Source organism: Asterias rubens, chromosome 1, assembly GCF_902459465.1.
Source record: "Asterias rubens chromosome 1, eAstRub1.3, whole genome shotgun sequence".
Classification (NCBI taxonomy): Eukaryota; Metazoa; Echinodermata; class Asteroidea; order Forcipulatida; family Asteriidae; genus Asterias; species Asterias rubens.
Window position 1 is genome coordinate 31,155,572 of NC_047062.1, and position 20,895 is coordinate 31,176,466.

Consider the following 20,895-nt stretch of genomic DNA (forward strand, 5'->3'; position numbering starts at 1 on the left):
TGTTTAAGCAAAAAGCACTTTGATAGTACGACAGGCTCGAGTTAAAAGTCCGAAAGAAAGCGAGACAGCTTCTCCTCGCCTAAGGAGGACTTATAAACAAAATTCTGTTTTATTTATTGATATCTGCAGACCCTCACAGAATAAAATAACTTAAAGAAAATGTATAGTTGTGGAACGGTGAGTTGTGACCCCACGGCAGGGACTCGTTTTTCAGTTGACTTTCTTCTCTAGGCCGACCATCTTGGCACTTATCTCCCACAGCCTCTTGGCATCCTGGTGGTTTAGCGCCGCGTCGGTCGGCTTTCTCGGGGCACAGTCACTATGAAAGAATGGAAGAAATGAAACACAAATAAACCTTTTTTGTATCCTGAAGTGGGGAAAGCCATTAGCTTTACGCCTGAAACGACCAATTTATCATTACACCACCTACGGTTACTATTAATTTATATTAATATTAATTTCTGTACATTTCCCAATAATTTTCACATCCAAGTGACCGTCTCAACATGCCCAGCTATTGTCTAGAATTATTTTGATCCATAGTAATGAATTAGTTGATTTATTTCCTTAATTGTAATAAGCTATACATTTTAGGGCGTGGAACCACCCCAACTTTATCCCGAGGGAGCGAAAGGGGAAATATTAATACCATACAATCAAAAATAAAAAATAAAAAAACATCTGAGAGTCTAGACTTCTTTTATACATGCCCAGCTTTTTTTTTAAGGAACAGATAATACGTTTTTATTTATTAACATTGACAACAGATGAACAGGACAAATTGTTCAGATAGGCGACCGATAGAACAGGACAGATGAAACGAGGTCAAGTGCTCTTGAACCGCTCGGCACAGGGCGTCGTGAGCACAGACAACCGTGTCGCAGACACTTCTGTGAGGCCTCGGATCAGGCTGATTTCAAGCCTTGGAAAAACAATCGGTGACGACGTACCGAGGCTTAATCTGGCTCGAGTAGCGCCAATAAGAATACGAAAATCAAATGCATCTATTTGTATGTGTGCATAGCAAACAGGATAAGACCATTGTTACCACCCAGTCTCGGTTTGGTCTTCGCTGAACTCCGCAAATATCTGATCAATGACCAACCATATATTAATATGGTTTTACCCTTACACCCATGTGTGTTACAGCACTGTATTATAATATTAAGTACTTTCCCCGACTTCGGTGAAAACAATAACAGGCATATTAATTGGATGGGATTCGAACCCTAGACCTTTGCAATTCTAGAGCAGTGTCTTACGAACTGGAACACCGAGTAGGATTTGAACATCCTCTCCAGTGGGCAATGTTGTCTATAGTTGGTAAGACACTGCTCTAGAGTTGCAAAGGTCGTGGGTCCGAATCCCAACCGAGCAATATGCCTGTATTGTTTTCAGCAGAACTTGGGAAACTACTCATTATACAGTGCTAACACACATTGATGTAAGGGTAAAATTACAGTAATATCCTTTAACCCCGATGAAAATTCGACATCTATTAGATCAAAAATATCTTACGCAAAGTACAGGCCGGATACACTCTCGAGTTCATCTGCAACGGCACAGTATATAGACGTCTGTGCGCCCTCTACCGTGCTCTTGAATAAGAAGTTTGGAGACAGGCTGGCGAGCCAAATGATTGCTCCGGCAACTCCTTGGGGCTTCTCTGCTTCTATGTGCCGGAACAGTTCCGTCTGGATAACACCCGGATGAAGTGCGTTTACAGTTACGCCGGAACCTAATACACACAGAGGTCGTGGGCATAATAATTGCATGAGCCTTTTTTTGCTATGACGGAGACGATGAAGTGCACTGTTTGGTTAAAGTGATAAGGTCTACAGACAAAATGTATTCAAACCAATAGTGTTATGGTACTGTATTCACTATATCTCAAAGTGGCTTTGAGCAGCCCCCCCCCCCCCACCCCCGCAACGAACATAGTTTCGTTTTACCCTTCTACCGTTGTGAGATAAATATAGGGCCTATAGCCCTGGCGGCCTTGCACTTCCATCTTATACTACAGTATCTGTATACAGAGGAAGAGTTCTATATAGGGCTAGCGTACTCAGTGCTTTCGCTGCCCATAGTTCCCATAGAATATCAACATGCTACTGGGACGGGATTCGAACCCATGAACCCAAGAAATGGGTCGAGCTGACGCAAAATGCAAATTTAAGCCACTTTCCGAGTCAGCATAACCTGGAAATGGGTCAGACCCCTAGGACCCAGAATATGGGTCAACACTAACCACGCAGGGAAATTATTTTAAAGAATGCACTAAAGTTAAGTTGAGGCAAGGTAGTTTTTAAAAACCTAGTATGGCAGGGAAAAGGTTCACAAATAACCAATGCAAAATTGGGTCAAACCGACGCAGAATTCAAATGTTGTTGTTGCTGTTGGTGTTTTGGGATTTAAAAAGTTAAACGCCGAAACAATTTGAAACATCTGTGCAATACCTTCCAGTTGCCTGCTCAGTTCCAGCGTGAACAGCATGGAGGCAAGTTTGCTCTGCCCATACGCTGAGAAACGATCGTAGTCCTCATCCATCATCAAGTCCTCCCATTGCATCTTGCCTCCACCGTGTGCGACGGAGGAGACGTTGACGATGCGGGACGGGGAGGAGGACTTGATGAGATCAAGGAGGAGGTTGGTCAGAAGGAAATGGCCGAGATGGTTGACGCCAAACTGCATCTCGAAGCCATCTTCTGTTGATTGTTTGGGACACATCATTACACCTATGGGAGCAAATGGCAATGCGATCAACATGGGTTCTTACAGTAGTTTTACTAACATGCTTGCTTGTTACTTGGTTGTTTTTATGGTTGCACTTATGTGTTTAATAATGAAGACTCAGGAACATTCTGTTTTAGATTGATGTTCGTTTGCAATTATATCCGGTTTCCTTAGCATTAAAATACTTGTACGCCTGTGTGGAGTGAAGCAATTATGATAAAGTGCGCTGTTCGCTCGTGGCGTGATTGGGGAGGCCAGGATTCGAACCCATACATTATATTGATTGTTTGGGACACATCATTACACCTATGGGAGCAAATGCAATGCGATCAACATGGGTTCCAGTACAGTGGTTTCACTTGTGCTTTTAATAAATGGATGTATTTTATGGTTGCACTGACATTCTGTTTTAGATTGAAAGTTCGTTTTCAACCAAGAATAACACGAGGTGGAACTGGGGGTGTGGGAGGGGGTGTAGACACCGACTTGAGACGAATCACTGGGGCCGATTGTCTGGAAGGATTCTGTTTGCCATTTTTCGGCAATATCTCAAAACGCGACCCCTTTTGAAATATAATATTCAGATGAAAAAAAAACAGTCTTCAAACATGAACAAGGCAAGGAGTTCCAAAGAGGTGCAGTACGTGGAAAAGCTGTTGGAATGGTGCCTTCATCTCAGAAAATCAAGTGTGTGTGGGTGAGGAAAAGCAAAAAGTCTTGTTTTACTCTCAGACATTATAATAGGAGGAACTAGGTCGGTCACACTGGTGGAACAGTGACCGTAATTATTGTTATTAAACGAAGAAGAAGAAAACATTTGGACAAATCACACGCCTCCCGATTCTAAATGAGGCCAACCGGACAAGCGCGCATGACCATTGGCCCGTCAGAGCTCACAAAATTGCTGACAAGTGCACGTACCGGAAAGAAACAATTGTATAGGGAAAAGAGCAAACCGACTTCCAAAGCAAACCTAGAGTCAGCAATGTACACCGTTCGCTTATACTAAAAGGCATTATGTCAAGACGGGGTTTTCATCACCTACTCAATTTACTGCATAATTTGTTGCAAATTTAGTGATTTTTTAAATAAAACCAATGTTTGATTGTTTGCAGCAATAAGTGTTACTTGAGCACCAGTAAATGTTGATGATTTGTTGATGTTGTATCTTTATGAGACAACATCGTGTCAATTTTAACATCCCGGTTTGTGCAGTGAGAGTGTCTTATGGAAGATGTTAAGTACAGGATCAAAGGAGGGAACAATAAACGTCTCCTCAAGATGCTTTTAAAAATGTTGTGTTAAGAAACGTAAATGGGAGCTGCTGAGTACAAACATGTAAGAGGGACAATATAACGTGTTTCTATGTGTGTTTTAGGACGGTTGTGCTCAATTTCGGTACCTTATCATAATATAAGGAGAAAAAAGGTAAAATTAAAGGACTCCATAGGGGAATTCTATAGACTTTGGTGTCTCACAAGGACATCTGTGTACAAAGACTATGAGACACAGGTTAAGTGAGGGACACCGAAAAGAACAAAGTAGTACTCCTCAAGGATGCATTTTTTGAGAACGTGTGAGAGAACTGACCCGCATTATTGATCAAGACATCAAGTCTCGACTCTTCCTCTTTGATCTTCTCAGCAAACGCTCTTATAGAAGCAAGAGACGACAGATCCAACTGACGTATCACAAGATGACCGCTAGAGGTCGCTCGACGAATTTCTGCTTTAGCCTCGGCAGCTTTGGCCTTATTTCGGCAGGCAAGAATCACCCGTGCTCCTGTCGAAGATAAAAGCACATGGGGATTACCGTTGAATCGGTAGAACCTGTCTCTACCTCCATGATCAGAGCGTAGGATACATATCTCACTGAGAAAAGGTATTCGGTTGTAAATTAAAGAACAAATAGTACAAAATCTAGTACAAATATAGTAACATATTCAGAGCCCCCCCCCCCTATTAAAAATAGTAGAAAAAGTAAAATCTGTCCAAAGGCAATACTATGGCTCATCAGGCCGGTATTTATATTCAGTTTCATTGGCATTAAACGACTTGTACTCCTGTGTGAAGAGAAGCAATTATGATAAAGTGCCTTGCTCAAAAGTGTACACAAGTGTCGTGATTGACCTAAGATTACTGCTCAAAACCCGAGTACCCAGAATCATTTTTTTTCACCACACAAAAATCCAAAAGGGAACATTGTGTTCCTGCATCAGCCTAACCTAGTTCCTTATTGACAAAACTATAACCAAACTCACATAAATTACTCTTACAACATTCATATCGTGTTCCTCCATAAACCTAACCTAGTTCCTTATTGACAACACTACAACCGAAATCAATTCCCGTTTATTGTTTACTACTATCTTTACCTCTTCTAGCCATGTCTTTGGCCGTCTCCTTCCCGATGCCCGAGCTAGCTCCCGTAACAATCACCGTCTTCCCGTCCAGCCGGGCCCCGCTGTAGCACCAGCCTCCCCTTATGTACCGCTTCAACACCCATAAAGCCACGACGAAAGCTTCACGGTTACACGGACAAGTTTTTTGAGACAAAAGTATGAGATTTGTATAGTTATCGAGAAAACTATTTGTTGCCCCCCCCCAACCCACGTCACCGTGATCCAGTGGGTAGACTGCATGCAGGACTTGCAATAACAAGGTTGTTGGTTTAAATCAGGACTTGCAATAACAAGGTTGTGGGTTCGAATCCTACCAAGCTAACCGCTGATTTCACAATGACTAAAGTAAGCTTTGTCGTCTAGTTACAAGGTTGTGGTGGGTTCGAATCCCCAAGCTAAATGCAGTAAACGATTTGCCTTGGACCTATACAGCTAGAAAATTTCTACAACATGACTATAGAGTTACTAAAAACATCGCGATTTGTGACTTAATAGTAGCATTCCGTGTGCACAAAACGAGTTCAGTCTAATGAATTGCTATGCAAAATTGGTAGACGTAGGCCCAATCGTTCCCTTAACTGTGTAATAATAATTGCAGACTCGATGAACCAGATTAACAAGTGATTTATAAACTCAGAGGCCTGAAGCATGCATGCAAGTTCAGCGACAAACTATCAATAAATGAATGATTAAAACTGGTCTTACCGAAGAGCAAAACACCAAGAATTCTTAGCCAAATCGACATACTGCCTAGACACGTGGACAATTTATTCAGCAACACACTACAAGTTTTAAAAAACTTTTAGAAGTCCTTCAGTGTGCAAACAAACACAACTACACACAGTGACGTTCAATCACCAGACAACAATTTCACAAGGCCCAAGTCCACCACAAGTATAATCCACTGAGTTGCGTGGCATAAAATATATTATAACAAACGCGATATTTGTACGTCCGAAGTTCAGATTTTGAGTTCAAAGTTCCACAGTTTTCTACACTGAACCTAAAATTAGTAACAATTTCAGTTGACAACGGACGGCAAATATGAACTCCTGTTCAGAAACCCGTGCAAACAAATCTTCTTTCTTTGATAACAATGTTCTGCTGGTTTGATATTTTGTCTTGAAAGGGTGATGGATATGCTGGTGGTATTTCTAATGAACAAAGGAGTTGACACTTTAAAATTAATACAAAAGATTAAGTATTCTCTCAAAATACAAGTCTACGCATTGTTTTGAAGCTACGGGTAGCATTTAGTGCTTTGTATATGGGTTTCTTTTTTAGCTTGAAGCTGTGTTTGCTTTTTGATAATTGTCGACAGCCAAACGGACATTGAACTTCCCTGGTATGTAAATGTAGTCTTCATAAACTTACAAAAGTATAACACTAAGCGACGAGACGTGGGGAAAGGAACCAAACAGTATTAAAGGGAATGTATACGTTTGGTAATAATATTGGACCCAGTGTTTGCTTCAATCGTATACAGTTGTATATCACAAACTATAACCAGTGAAAACTTCATTTTAAAAGATGGCAGAGTTTTTGAGATATTGGACAAAATCTGGAGCAGTTTATGTCCACGCAGGAAGAATAATCTGCAATTGGAGTACACAATCTTAAAAGCATTTCTGCAGTAACGCTTCTCAGGTTAAAAAATTTGGGGCATAACCACGAGAAACGCACAGCAGTAACGTTTCTCAGATTCAAATTTTAGGGGATAAAAAGTACCGCAGCACTTCGAAGTAAATTCTTAAAATGCATTTCTATCTAAACCAAGTAAGTTTTTACTGGTATTCAATTTCAGTGTCATTATACCAACACAGACCCTTTAAACTACGAGTTCAATAACTTCAACCACTGCCCCACGGCAGTTTTATGTAACAATAATATATTGTATCTTGTATCATTTGAATAAACATGTCACTTGACTAACTGCAAACAGCTCACGGCCTTTGTAAAATGGCTTGCAGTTTTCTATAGTAGAACAGGAACTCTACTGTATACCATCAATGTCTGAATCAATTACTGAAACTCCACCAATCTGTCTTAATATTTCGATCAAAACAGCACATTATGGGTATAGACAATAATTATATTTTCCGGGGAAATCGTGACTAGGATTTAACATAAAAGTATCGTCCAACCGACCTGTGCGTCCCGCGTGACTGCCGATAAAAACAACAGCAAATGAAAGACCTTATTATAGTAAAACCCACACGTAACGCTCAAACGACGGTAAAACGAAGATGAAAAATAACACTCTCTTGTAGAAAAAATGTAACACATGGAAACTTGGGATTAATATACTTTCAGTCAAAGTTATTTTGTTGTAACTTTGAGGTACAATGTTCCATGTCTGCATGATTTATATACGACGAAAACTGCGGCGATAATCGTCAAGAGAGGGCCAGTATAGGCCACGCCCCAACCTCCCCTTTCTGACCCCTCCTTCTCACGTCCTGTTAGGCAGGTAGTTTTGAGGGTCTTATAACCGGGTGGGGGGCGTACCCCCCCCCCCAAAAAAAAAAAAAAAGAAAGTCGTCTTCCACCCCCTCTGATTATGCCCCAATGGGCATCTTAACTCACACATTCACCAGTGCGCTTGCGGGCAACCCACAGGTACGCCCCCCCACCCCAAAATGTCGCCCCACCCCCTCTGAATATGCCCAAATGTGAATCTTACACACAAAATTTCCCTGGCAGTGCCCTTGCGGGCAACCCACAGTTCAGGATAATCCTAAGAGATAACCCGCAACTCCAAAGAATCAAAGAATTTTCCCTCCATGGCCACAAGGAAGGCTTGTTGCTGCTCGATTTATGCCACACTGTTGATTATTTATTTTTTTAGGCAAAATTAACAACACTTCAAATGTTACCAATTTAATCTATACTCCAGCTCAAAAGATCATCTAGAAAGGTGAGAATGCACAAGAGAGCATTTCCAACTGCCAAATAATAGGCCACAACATCATCATAAATTAATAAACCCTACAACATTTTTGAGGGGCCCTTGAGCAAGCCCCAGAATCCGAGATATATTTTTAACGCCAACTTGCATTCACACACTCCTTATTTTCGCTGAATGATTTTTGTCTTCCTTTCCATAACAAATTAAAACAAAAGGGAGAAAGTTACAAAACTTTCATTTGGCTTAAATTATAACCTAGCATAGATACAGAATATACTATGTACGTGAGGTGCCCTGTTACAGTACCCGTGGGGCACTGTTCCATTACGTGAGGTGCCCTGTTACAGTACGTGAGCTGCCCTAATACAGTACGTGTGGCGCGCCGTTACATTACATGAGGTGCCCGTTACAGTACACATGGCGCGTTGTTACATTACGCGAGGTGCCCTGTTACAGCACGGGCGGTTCGCTGATACAGTACGCGCTGTTACAGTTCTTGTCTGGAATAATAAAGCTTAACCTCTCCTCTTTCATGAAATCTGCAGGTGAAGAAACATCAATTCAAAATCCTTAATTCGGACCAAATCCTGCGGAATCAAAGGCCCAATATCAACATTCAATGATGAATTCTCACAAACACAATATAATCACTCAACTCAACAATTTTAATAGAATCTATGATATGGATACAGTAAATTTATCATCCAACTCATGCAAAACTTCAAAACAAAAGGTTCCTGTTGAGAGTCCAAGCATGGATACATTGTACAATGTAGACTGTAGACTGTAATCGTATGCTTCTGGTTTTGTGCAATCATGTTTAAAAGTGTGGACCTGAAAACAAAACAGGTCCACATAATGAAGAGTCTTGAAACACTATGTGGACTTACACACCCCCACACAGTGGGTCTTTTACCATATTGAACAGTATGAATGACCTTACATGAACAGAACAAAGGATTGTTCACAGAGTGACAGCAACACATAGCTGTGTGTTGCTGTGTATGTATCATGTTTATCAATTAATACAAATGCCTTTGTCAAAGTTGCATCTGACTTCAGGAGCCATTTTTCGGTTGATATTTCATTTTCTTTTATGGATTAAACTCAAATCATGCACCCACACCAAGTCAGTTTTAAATTAAAAACTCATACAAATCAAACATTTGACGAAAATAAGAGCAGGAATTCATGTCAATATCCTGTACAGTTTGTCAACTTGAACATAAATGCCACATCAGATCCATTGTCATAGAGTTGACAATCAGAGATTTCTGCTTAACGCAAAAAATTGCTTAGCAAAGTTACCAAAGTACCAGTCAACAGAAGACAGGCCACACTACACAATTGGTTAACCCGAGTCTGCTAAACAAACTTTTCTGTGCTTAGCAAGTATGAGCTACACTGCCAAATAGGGATCTTGATCTGCCCTTTACACATAATGTGAAAACATTAATAATTTCATAAGTATTGTTAATTTTTGTTCTCTCCAGATATTGATGTGATCTTGCATCCAGTTCCGATTGCTTGGTATGTTTTACGTCTTGAGGAACACTTGAGATGAACCTGGTGATTGATCTTAGATGTCTGTTGAAGGACTCTGTGCTGATGGTCAGTCAGGAGATGAACATGAATTCCGTACTGCAATCCTAGATGACATTCTCTTAAATTGTAAACTATTCTAGTGGTACTAGTGGTGCCCGGCTGTTGGTAGGAAAACAAACAATAACCAATTAGATTGAGTGACAACATGATTAGAAAAACAATAGAGGGGACAACTTTTGATTTATCACATTGCCACAGGCCTGGAATTTCATCCACAAAATTCCAGGCCCGTCTTGGGCGTTGGAAAATTATACACATACAATAACATTCATTCTTTAAAACGGTAAAACACTTGAGTGGTTTGTGTAAGAGAATATTCCCTTTAAAAAAAAAAAAATACATGTACATGTAGTTAAGTTTGAAACCATAGCAATATCAACAACGTCAAGTAGTAAATGCATGCATCAAAGCTATGAGTTTGGTTCACACAGTAAATAACAATAATAAAATATTCAATGTAATGTAATGTAGTGTGCAACCTCTGCATACAAAGATGTTCAAAGGCATAAATCACAACGTCAATACAAAATATCAAAATACAATCATTCAGTAGAGATGAAAAATATTTGTTAACAATCCATACAAATGCAGCATAAAAATTACATATCATGATTTTCAAAAAATATCACCATCACCCCTAAAAAAGGGGGTGAACAAGGCAATCATGATCAAATACACAATAAGGAGCATCAAAATACAGTCAAAAATACATCAGAATAATCAGTCAATAAAGCATTGAATCGTACAATGTATCACACACAAAAGATAATACACAATTGCAGCATAAAATTACATATCATGATTTTCAAAAAATAAACCCATCGCCGCTAAAGAGGGGGGTAAACAAGACAATCATCATGATCAAATATGTGTGAGCATCAAAATACAGTAAAAAATGCATCAGAATAATCACACAGTAAAGCATTGAATCATACAATCACACACAAAAGATAATACACAAATGCAGCATAATATTAAAAAAGAATAGTTTTCAAAATCAGACACCTTGGCATGTAAAAAGGGGGGAAACAAGGCAACAAAATACACAATGAAATACATAGTGAAAATAGAATACAACATTGCAATGCACACATAAATAATATTAATCAATATAGAGATGTGTATAATGCAATGACTCTTTGAACAAGCAAGTCTTTAAGTTTATCTTGAGGGACCCCAGTGAATTAGCACTGGTCTCAGATTTCAAGATTTCAACAACACTCAACACTGTTTTTACGAAGAGCCACATGTTGAAATGACATAGTATTGATTAATACAGGCATGAAAAGAAGGGGCCTATAGCTCCTATAGATCAATAAATGCACTGTGCCTCCGACATGTGGCCCATTGTGAAAACGGTAACTTTGAAATTGGTAATCACTGTGAATTTGACATCATAATAAAAAATGTCTATTCGTGTTAACTTACATTGACCAAGTGCCTCCTTCTTCTTTAGATCTTTATCTGTGATAAGGAAAGAAAAACAAGTGGACATAAATAATTAGTTTCGTTTCATTTCATTAATATCTTTGTTCGGTGGTGCCAGTCAGAAAGTGTGGGCCAGGGATTACACCATTGGAAGCAGCAGCCAGGGGATCACCTTAAGGGGGTGCAACTTCTTAATGTTGCACATCAAGTAATAAAACACAAGGGTAACTGACTGGGTAAGTTTTGAAACCCCAAATGACTTACATCCTATCATTGTAGCTTTTGCCATTAGGTATCCTGTGATCAGCATACATGGGAAGAGGAAGGGGCCGATCTGTCTGACGTATGGCTTGTGCAACGCCATCACATTCTTGGGCCAAACGGAAGGCATCTTGCTTGCTTGAACTAAGTAGCACAACAATAACAAAAATAAATTGTTTTTATTTGTTTCATATCCAACAACACAATTATATGCCAGCAGGCTTGATATTTCACGAAGGTGGTTGCCTCCATGCCCACTGGTCGTTGCCTTGGTGCCCTTGAAATGCTTCAGTACAATTTTACAATTTCATCATAGTGTGCCCTTTACCAAGGAGAAAAATACCTGTGTGCCCTTGCTCTTTCAATTATGAAGCAATGCCTTTGCCAGTAACACTCCTGGGCAGGCTTGGAATTTCATCTTTAAAAGGGCAAGGCCATTTCCAATTTGCAAAAAGGGGACTTCTATCTATTGCAAAATCGTGTCATTCCAGGTCTGCCTGGGGAAAACAATTTTGAGAAATATTAATAAAGTAAAAGAAACTACAGTCTTCTTTTCATTCAATCAATCATTAAATAATAGTTTTTCTATATTTTAAATTGATTAATTAATGTTGTTTCCAAAGTCAACGGCAGTCCAAAGTAATCCTTTTCAATACATGGTAAATGTACAAAAGGAAATTACAAGTTATTACCGGTAACTACTATGAGTGCTAAACACTCAGATGCTGGCTGAACTTTGAGAAAGTAGAGATAGAAAACAGCTTGAAGAACCCAGAAAATGTTGAACTACAATCCTACAAAAGGCTAAATTATTATATGGAAACAGATCAACTGAACTAGAACGCACGCTAACTTGTACGCCTGCCAACCCGTACGCCAACAATTGGTCAACTCATGCGCTCACCAACAAGTGGCCCATTTCATTTTCAATTTCATGCATTTGCGGATGATTTGGGAAACAACTTTTTGTTTTCAATTATTATTGAATCATCATATCATATTCATATTCATACTACAACACGACAAGGCCAATTTTGAAGAGTATAATTTATAGTACTATGTGTATTTTATTGAGGTTATGGGGAACATTATTAAGGGCCAGACGTGACGTTACAACAAACAAGTCACTTACTTACCCCCGCCCCCACTCCCAAACGGATCCCCCAACACTCACTCCCACACCACTCACAGACTACTGAACCAGATACTGTACACAACCCGCATATACTATAGCACTCGCAGCACACATTTTTTAATTGTTTAGTCTTTCACTTTTTTAATAGCAGCAGTCTTAATTTCATTCAGTCAAACATTCCCATCATCACACTATGAAACAAAGAACCGTAATTAATTGTAAGTTATTGTATTTTATATTATAAATGTAGTTAAAAACACATTTTACCTTACTAACTGCCGACGAAAAGTTTTAAGAATGCGGCACAAGTAAAATTTCCAAGATGGCGGTGAATGTAAATTGCGCCCTCTCCAGTTCCGAAAATTTCACACTTTTTTTTTGGGGGGGGGGGATGGGCAAATTTTGTGTATGGAAATAAGTATTTTCTTTAGAATTTGAATTTGTATATTATCAATTAATGGTATATCCACAGTCAGATCTAATTTGTCATAATGTTAGGATCAATGACTGAGAAAAAGAAGGTAGGGGGAAAAATTCCAAAAATAAATTAAAACCTGAAGGTGTGAAACAGTTGGGGGCGCTTTCTCCTTAAAAAAGTAGCCGCACACGAGAACCAGTGCCTGGACGCTGCACACAAAACCAGACAATTCCGTGAGTGCTTAGCAAACATTTTACAGCCAAACCAAATTTGCATATTACTGTATTAAAGTACAGGCCATAATATGACTTTGCACTTTATACAGCAGCTAGCTAGCCATGCCAATGTATAGCAGTTGGCAGTCAGTAGTATAGCACACTCTTCTGCTGAACCACCTCAAATCATACTCTATGCTCAAATTCAGCAGACGTCAAATTTATCAATATTCCTGCATGATTGATTGTATTTCAGTTGCCAACGAAGTTTATTGTGAATCGCTACTGGCACTGACTTGAAGTTGTTGCATGCACAAGGCGTTTTTTTTTTTTATCTAACTGGACTGGAGTTTTTTCTCCCCTGTGAAGTGACAGGATGGGACTTGAAATTCTTGGTTGTACTGTTGACCCTGTTCTTGTAGCGGCATACATAGTTGGTGAGTCTTTTTTTATGTTAAAAAAACAAAACAAACTTTATTCTCACTTTTTGTTGAAGGTATGTTTTTGTTTCACTGGGCTGGGAAAGCACTAGAGACTGTGCGTGCTGAATGAAACACAGATAGGGGTAGATATTTCGGAAAAGTTTCCATATGGCGCCACCCCTTTTTCATTCGATATGAAATAATATAGTATCTAATTTACCTCAATGAGATATCCCTTTTTGTAAAAATGAGTGAAATAGGTGGTGGCGCCATACGGAAAGTTATCCGATATTTCTACCTCAGTGGTTGAAGGAAGAAACTTGGGTTGACTGCTTTTACCCTACTTTTTGTATTTTATTTAGATTTTAGATCAAACTGCATTTTTAATACTTCAGTCAGGAATTGTATTTATCGAGTTACGTGTTTTACAACAGGTTGAATGTTTGATTAAAACATTCAACCTGTTGCGACCTGTTTAACACTTTTAAAGAACTTTTTCTCCTATCTAAGGCTAATGTTATAAAAAGTATAATTATGTTTGTTATTTTTTAGTTTGTCCATTTACTCATGCCATGTTCAGCGCTCTAGAGTAGTATACATGTATGTAATTGTAAGTAGAGCATGTCAACATGAAAAGCTAAGGCGCTAGCCTATATAAATGAGTGTGGTATTGGTACTTCTCGTAAGGAGCCTTAATTAACAATTGTAGTGGAAAAGTTTCCGTATGGCGCCACCACTTTTTCATTCGAAATAAAATAATATAGTATCTAATTTACCTGATTGATATATCCCTTTTTGTAAAAATGAGTGAAAAAGTGGTGGCGCCATACGGAAAGTTATCCATTGTAGTTTCTAGAAGCACTTTTACCCTAGCCCAACTTATCATGGTTATGTGGCCAACGACTATGAATCCTTGAGAATGGAGAGAGTTGTCCACACAGAGGTGGGGCTAATTTTGACTTAGAATGGATAGCCCCATTGTGGGGGCATCCACTCTCTGTATCCTTGCTCCAAAGCCACCGCAATCATATTCTTTTGCCCAATGAATGAAGCTACAAAGTGGATTGGCTCCAATGTAAATACAAAACAATACAAGATGAGTGTTGTTGGTTCAAAAAACTTTTCATAATATATTTTTATCTTGGTTTGTTTACGATGGCTGGACTGGGTCGTGTTTCGTGTGTGATGTGGTGGATAGGTTTTTTATTGTGCATTGTTTCTTGTGCAGTATTTTAATATCTTCCTTAGTAACTTAGTGACTTATTAACTTTAAGATCTTTAAGAAATTAAGGGCAATGTCATTTCTTCTTTTCGGAGAGTAGTACAAGTTTTGTATGTCAGAAAAATATCTGTATCCTGCCACCTGTTTTTCATTCGTGACCCATTGCTGACCAGGGACCAATTTCATAGAGCTGCTTAAGCACAAAATTTTGCTTTAAAAGCAAAAAAATCCTTGCTTAGTAAAATCAGATTACCGACCAAGACTCCACTCAATTGTTATGCTAAGTAAACAACAGCTAAATACCAGTCACAAGCAATGTATGCCCTATATGGCATGAGATTTTGGCCAGTAACATGTGAAACAAGCAAGCTATTTTCGTGCTTAAGCAAGTTTTTTGCTTAAGCAGCTCTATAATTTCATAGTGCTGCTGTTATAAGCAGAAATATACAGCTTAACAAATTTGTTTGCTAATTGGCAAAAACTGAGTGGGGCACCAGTGAAAACAATGTAAACGTAAATTTGGCTGGTACATTCTGCACTGTTGAGCAATACTAATTAAGGGGTAAGCAATAACTTATTCTGTGCTTATCATGTTTTTGTGCGTACAGGCTTTATGAAATTGAGCACTGTATTATAGTTACAATCACTGACTGAGTATACCTTGGTAAAGGGAATGAAGAACTGACAAATTTCTACTGTGAGCACAAGGGCACCAAGGCCGGCAATGATCAGGGGGGCAGGGAGGAAATCGCCTTCGTTGCCTCCGTGAAGTATCAGACCTAGCTGGTGTTTGAACTGTGCTTGATGACTCCTTGGTTTTTTTCTTTTTTTCTCGAGTGCAGTTTCTGTGGTGATTTTGTGGCTGGTAAGGAAATGGAGTGATGGGGGATGGTGCTACAGTAAAGCTCGCTTGGATGGCAAGACGATTATCATCACAGGAGCAAACACTGGCATTGGGAAGGAGACAGCAAGGGATTTCGCTAAAAGAGGTACATTTTTCGATCCCTGACTGACTCTGTAACGCTCCTTTAATATAATTGTTTTTATCACTTTTGTACGTAAACCTGGAAAGAGACTGCCCTTGCTTTTGAATTCCATGACATACATACATTGAGCTATGAACTTTGATTCCTGTGCTTGATCGGTCGACCACAATCTCTTCTTCCTTGAATGGTTGATTAAAGACACTGGATACTATTGGTAATTGTCAGAGACCAGTCTTCTCACTTGGTGTACCTCAACATATGCATTTGTAACACAACAAACCTGTGAACATTTGAGCTCAATCAGTGGTTGTTGAAGTTGCGAGATAATAATGAAAGAAAAAACACCCTTGTCGACGAGTTTGTGTGCTTTCAGATGCTTGATTTCGTGACCTCAAATTTTCTAAATCTGAGGTCTCTAAATCAAATTTGTGGAAAATTACCTCTTTCCCGAAAACTATGTTACTTCAGAAGGAGCCGTTTCTCTAAATGTTTTTTACTATCAACCTCTCCCCATTACTCGTGACCAAGTAAGGTTTTATGCTAATAATTATTTTGAGTGTTACCAATAGTGTCCACTGCCTTTAATTCTTCTTCTTATTTTGGTTACTACAGGAGCTCGTGTCATTCTTGCCTGCCGAGATCTCGCCAAAGCTGAGGCAGCGGTGACTGAGATCTATAAAGAGACGGGGAGTAACAATCTGGTTGTACGGAAGCTAGACTTGGCTTCCCTCGCTTCGATCAGAGCATTTGCTGAGAAGATCAAGGCGGAGGAGACCAGGCTGGATATTCTGGTCAACAATGCAGGTGGGTTGCTCGTCAACAATCAAAAATGCCTCAAAGTTGCCATGCTTTATGCACTGTGATTGGCGTAGCCACCGAAGGGGCATACTGAGCCCAACTTCATCAAGCAGAAAATACTGACTCTGCTAAGCAAAACATTGAGTGGGGCACCAGCCACAACATGCAAACTTAATGTAATGTTGGCTGGTAACCTGTTTCTGCTACTTGAGCAATACTGCTCTGTGCTTAGCAAGTTGTGCTTACCGGCTTTATGAAATTTGGTCCTGTTACTGTTGATAGTTATAATTACTTCATATTGTCCAAACTGTGCAAAGCTTTAAATACACTTTTTTGTTTCAAATTTTGATGATTATGGTTTATTTCCTTGGCAGGAATAATGATGTGCCCAGAGTGGAAGACGGAAGATGGATTTGAGATGCAGTTCGGCGTCAACCATCTCGGCCACTTTCTCCTGACCAACCTCCTCCTGGATCTCATCAAGTCCTCCTCCCCGTCCCGCATCGTCAATGTGGCCTCGTTAGCCCACATATGGGGAAAGATGCACTGGGATGACCTGATGATGAGGTCAGGTTACGATGCATTATTGTCGTATGGACAGAGTAAGCTGGCTAATATCCTCTTCAGCAAGGAGCTCAGCAAACGCCTTGCAGGTACAAACCCTTAGCTGTTTTTATTCTAGCAATGAATCATTGTTTTGTCCATGCGTCTAACATTCTTCATACTAAAGTCAGATTTCCAATTGGTTTGCCTTTGGGAAAAATAAGATAAACTGTGTTCAAATAGCCTGAAAAGTCTATTGGTGAAGCCTACATCAGTTAGCACTTGAACTCAATAAAAATATCCTACTGTTTGTCAATGAAACTCCCTTTGGACACCGGTATACATTTTTTTGTAATGGTCATGTTTCTGAAACACAATTACTATGTTGGAAACTTGGCCCAAGGTAGTTTGGGGTCTCCCTTTCTTCTTTTTTTTTGCTTCTGGTTCTCTTGTGAGAACATGGCCAGGTTCTAGTTTGGACAAGAGTTGAAGGCACTGGAAGCCCTTGGGAAGTGTCAAAGACCCTGTCTATACAGTTGGTGTATCTCAACATTATAAATGGATAAAATAACAAACCTGTGAAAATTTGAACTCAATTGGTCGTCGGAGTTGCGAAAGAGTATAATGGAAGGAAAAACACCCTCATCGCCCACAAATTATGTTCTTTCAGATGCCTTTAAGTTCGTGACCTCAGCTGAGGTCTCAAATTCAATTCAAATATTTGAGTGAGAAATTACTTCTTTCTCAAAAACTACGTTATTTCAGAGGGAGCCGTTTCTTACAATGTTTCTATCAACAGCTCTCCGTTGCTCGTTACCAAGTAAGTTTTTGTGCTAACAATTATTTTGAGTGATTTACCATGTAGTGTCCAATGTCTTTAACGTAGAACGTGTTTTTTGGTGTCTCATCCAGGAAGCGGGGTTTCGGTCTATTCTCTCCACCCTGGGTCTGTCAGTACAGAGTTGACCCGTTACTTTAACCACGGTCTGAAGTTCCCGCTGAGATACATCTTTAGCATTATCACGTCTGCACCTATACGCATGCTTGTTTTTAAGTCAGCAGTGCAAGGCGCACAGACGTCCATCTACTGCTCAGTCACTGAGGAGCTCAAGGAAGTCACAGGGATGTATTACAGGTATGTAGATTTTTACATTAATTCAGGCAATGAATTCTTTCCTACTTAAGTCTGATTTCCGATTATTTTTGTTGCCCTGAGACAAATCTGACAAACTGTGATCAATTAGCCTGAAAAGGATATTCAAGCCAACACCATGTGTACTTTGTAGATCAGCCCTTGTACTCGACGAAATTGCCCTACTTTTTTTCCCAAGGACCAAATATCAATCCCGTTAAAGGCAGTGGACACTATTGATAATTACTCCAAATATTTATTAGCATAAAACCTGACTGGGTAATGAGTAATGGGGAGAGGTTGATAGTATGAAACATTGTAAGAAACGGCTCCCTCCGAAATGACGTAGTTTTCGAGAAAGAAGTAATTTCCCACGAATTTGATTTCGAAACCTCACGTTTAGAACTATAGGTCTCAAAATCAAGCATCTGAAAGCACACAACTTCGTGTGACAAGGGTGTTTTTTCGTTCATAGTTATCGCGCAACTTCGACGACCAATCAAGCTCAAATTTTCACCGTTTTGTTATTTTATGCACATGTTGAGATACACCAAGTGATAAGCCTGGTCTTTGACAATTATCAATAGTGTCCAGTGTCTTTAATAAGTACCCAGTTTTCGCGATTGATTGAGTAATGTGTTCATTCACAGACTGATGGTGTATGCCACCCCGTTTTAAGATTGTTTTGAAGAACTAGCCTTCGTTTGATGGTTATTGCATGTATTGTAGCGTATGTAGCGTGATAATGCTTGGCCATAAACGGACAGTGTGCGTTGTTAGTACATGTATGCAGATGTGACAGCGTTGCATTGCGCAGTGATGAGCATTGACGATTGAAAACCAAAGACGATCCCCCCTCTCAAGAGCAGATAGATGTCTTTACGCTAGAGCACAGAGCATGCCGGGTAATGAAAAGAATCCTATACAGTTGCAAAATTGATTATGTTGTGTTGGGGGCAGTTATTGGTAACGTCAAAGACCTGTATCCTCGTTTGGTATATCCCAACCTATGCATAAAATCACAAACCTGTGAAAATTTGGGCTTAATTGGTCATAAATGTAGCAAGAAAATGATACAATAAAAAAAAACACCCTTTTTGCATAAAATTGTGTGCTTTCAGATGCTTGACAAAGTTCTAACTTAGGACTAGTTTTAATAACTTAGGAATAGTTTTATGTTTTTAATAACTTCTTAAGAGTCCTACGACTAGTCCAAAGTTAGGACTATCTTTGTGAAATCGACCACTGGAAACTTTTAGGTGATGATTTTGTACGTTTGATTTTCCTTCACAGCGACTGTGCTGAAGTGAAGCCAAATCGTCTGGCCCAAGACGAGGAGTCAGGAAGGCGACTGTGGGAGGTCAGTGCAGAGTTGGTCGGCCTAGAGAAGAAGATGGAATAAACAATCTAGAATCAATCGGAAGACCCACACGGATTCAACAAGTTTTCTGTATTGAGGAGGGCACATGGTATAGACCTTTATCACGGTGTGGCCATATTGATTTTACTCCGTTCCAACTCATTGTAACCAAACTGAGGCTGGACGAAATAATAGTCTGGTGCCACGTTTGCGCAATGAATTTTAGCATTCATTACTGTTATTGGAAACAGGGAACATGACCAAGATGGTGACAGCATGATAAAGGTCTATTGGAGAATGGCTTTGGGTCTTTGCATACTGCAGTGCATGACTGGTGTCGGACTGGACACGCAATACCAACCTAATCCATTGAGTGTGGGTTCAATTGTGGTTCTGACGATAACAATATTTCTCTGTTGGATTGCAATACGAGACTTTCCAATGCTAGGTGGCAGCAGACATACCGGGTAAATTTCCATTGTTTACGTAGTTCTGAACATGTGCATAATTCTGAGAACAATGGATTTACCCGGTAAGTCTGCTGCCCTCTATCGTCCCAGAAAGTCTCCCATTGTCGTGAAGCTTAAAGAGCAAGGAAAATGTCAACTTCATTTTTGTGATGTGCATGTACTCATTTTCTAATAGAGCCCTCTTGCCATTGGGAAAATCTCTAACCAAATGAAAATAAGTACACAATACGGGAAAGGTCCAATTAAGAAAGAAGCTAGACTGAAACATCCTTTTTTATCTGACAACTAACACCTGTTATCTCCATGTAATTACTTTTCCAAACAGTGGATCATGCACAAACCTGTAGGGCTGGTTTATACCCGGCCGGTTTAAAGCCATTGGACACCTTCGGTAAACAGTATTTTCCAAAGGCCCACACTTCGTGTATCACAACTTGTATATAAAATAACAAACCTTATGGCTCAATCGGTCATCGGAGTCGGGAAAATCCACTCTTGTTTTCGAACGTTTCGCCGTGTCATGACATGTGTTTACTATAAATCCGTAATTCTCGATGTCGAGAATTGATAATTGTTTCAATGTTTTCTAAAAAAGTAAAGCATTTCATGGAATAATATTTCAAGAGAAGTCTTTTACCATTACCCTCTCTGTAAACCCTGTAAGTTATTTGTAAATCTGTGAACTTTTTTTTTTTTTCTGTTCCGAAAGTGTATAATGGCTTTAACTGCTCATCCATTAAGTTTAATGACCCAAGTATTTCAATGTAAATACACCCACTGGGGAGGTTTTTTTTGGGTGAAACTCGGGAAATCTTTGATTGAGCTTCCCTGTAATGATCACAAAATTGAATTTGACAT

The 20,895-nt window shown here is 39.5% G+C and overlaps 2 protein-coding genes and 1 long non-coding RNA gene across 4 annotated transcripts; 1 reads left to right on the top strand and 2 right to left on the bottom strand.

The window, feature by feature from the left end:
• Positions 1-210: 210 nt before the first annotated feature.
• LOC117294476 (retinol dehydrogenase 13-like) lies at positions 211-7,656 on the bottom strand. The gene is made up of 6 exons (XM_033776939.1): positions 5,840-7,656; positions 5,108-5,254; positions 4,324-4,515; positions 2,457-2,735; positions 1,519-1,738; positions 211-319 (listed from the first exon to the last, which is right to left on the bottom strand). The coding sequence occupies exons 1-6, from the start codon at positions 5,877-5,879 to the stop codon at positions 211-213; spliced, it is 987 nt and encodes a 328-aa protein (XP_033632830.1). The 5' UTR covers positions 5,880-7,656.
• A 1,030-nt stretch (positions 7,657-8,686) lies between these two features.
• Positions 8,687-12,810, bottom strand: LOC117294336. The gene is made up of 4 exons (XR_004519516.1): positions 12,739-12,810; positions 11,340-11,480; positions 11,076-11,111; positions 8,687-9,746 (listed from the first exon to the last, which is right to left on the bottom strand). It is a non-coding gene; the product is annotated as an uncharacterized LOC117294336 (long non-coding RNA).
• A 72-nt stretch (positions 12,811-12,882) lies between these two features.
• Positions 12,883-19,751, top strand: LOC117291954 (retinol dehydrogenase 12-like). 2 transcript variants are annotated; one of them, XM_033773977.1, is made up of 7 exons: positions 12,883-13,122; positions 13,361-13,541; positions 15,591-15,737; positions 16,347-16,538; positions 16,907-17,185; positions 17,988-18,210; positions 19,501-19,751. In XM_033773977.1, exons 2-7 carry the CDS (start codon positions 13,481-13,483, stop codon positions 19,607-19,609), a joined length of 1,011 nt encoding a protein of 336 aa, XP_033629868.1. In that variant the 5' UTR covers positions 12,883-13,122; positions 13,361-13,480; the 3' UTR covers positions 19,610-19,751. The 2 variants fall into 2 exon arrangements, with proteins under 2 accessions (XP_033629868.1, XP_033629876.1); XM_033773985.1 differs by having other exon boundaries at positions 12,883-13,541.
• Positions 19,752-20,895: the final 1,144 nt, after the last annotated feature.

Excerpts from the sequence above, each read along its gene's own strand:
- LOC117291954 (XM_033773985.1), top strand. The coding sequence starts at position 13,481 with ATGGGACTTGAAATTCTTGGTTGTACTGTTGACCCTGTTCTTGTAGCG. Across the intron at positions 13,542-15,590 it reads TGTAGCGGCATACATAGTTG|TTTCTGTGGTGATTTTGTGG; the intron begins GTGAGTCTTTTT and ends TCTCGAGTGCAG. Across the intron at positions 16,539-16,906 it reads TATTCTGGTCAACAATGCAG|GAATAATGATGTGCCCAGAG; the intron begins GTGGGTTGCTCG and ends TTTCCTTGGCAG.
- LOC117294476 (XM_033776939.1), bottom strand. The coding sequence starts at position 5,879 with ATGTCGATTTGGCTAAGAATTCTTGGTGTTTTGCTCTTCG. Across the intron at positions 2,736-4,323 it reads TGTCTTGATCAATAATGCGG|GTGTAATGATGTGTCCCAAA; the intron begins GTCAGTTCTCTC and ends TTGCTCCCATAG. Across the intron at positions 320-1,518 it reads GTATCCGGCCTGTACTTTGC|TGACTGTGCCCCGAGAAAGC; the intron begins GTAAGATATTTT and ends ATTCTTTCATAG.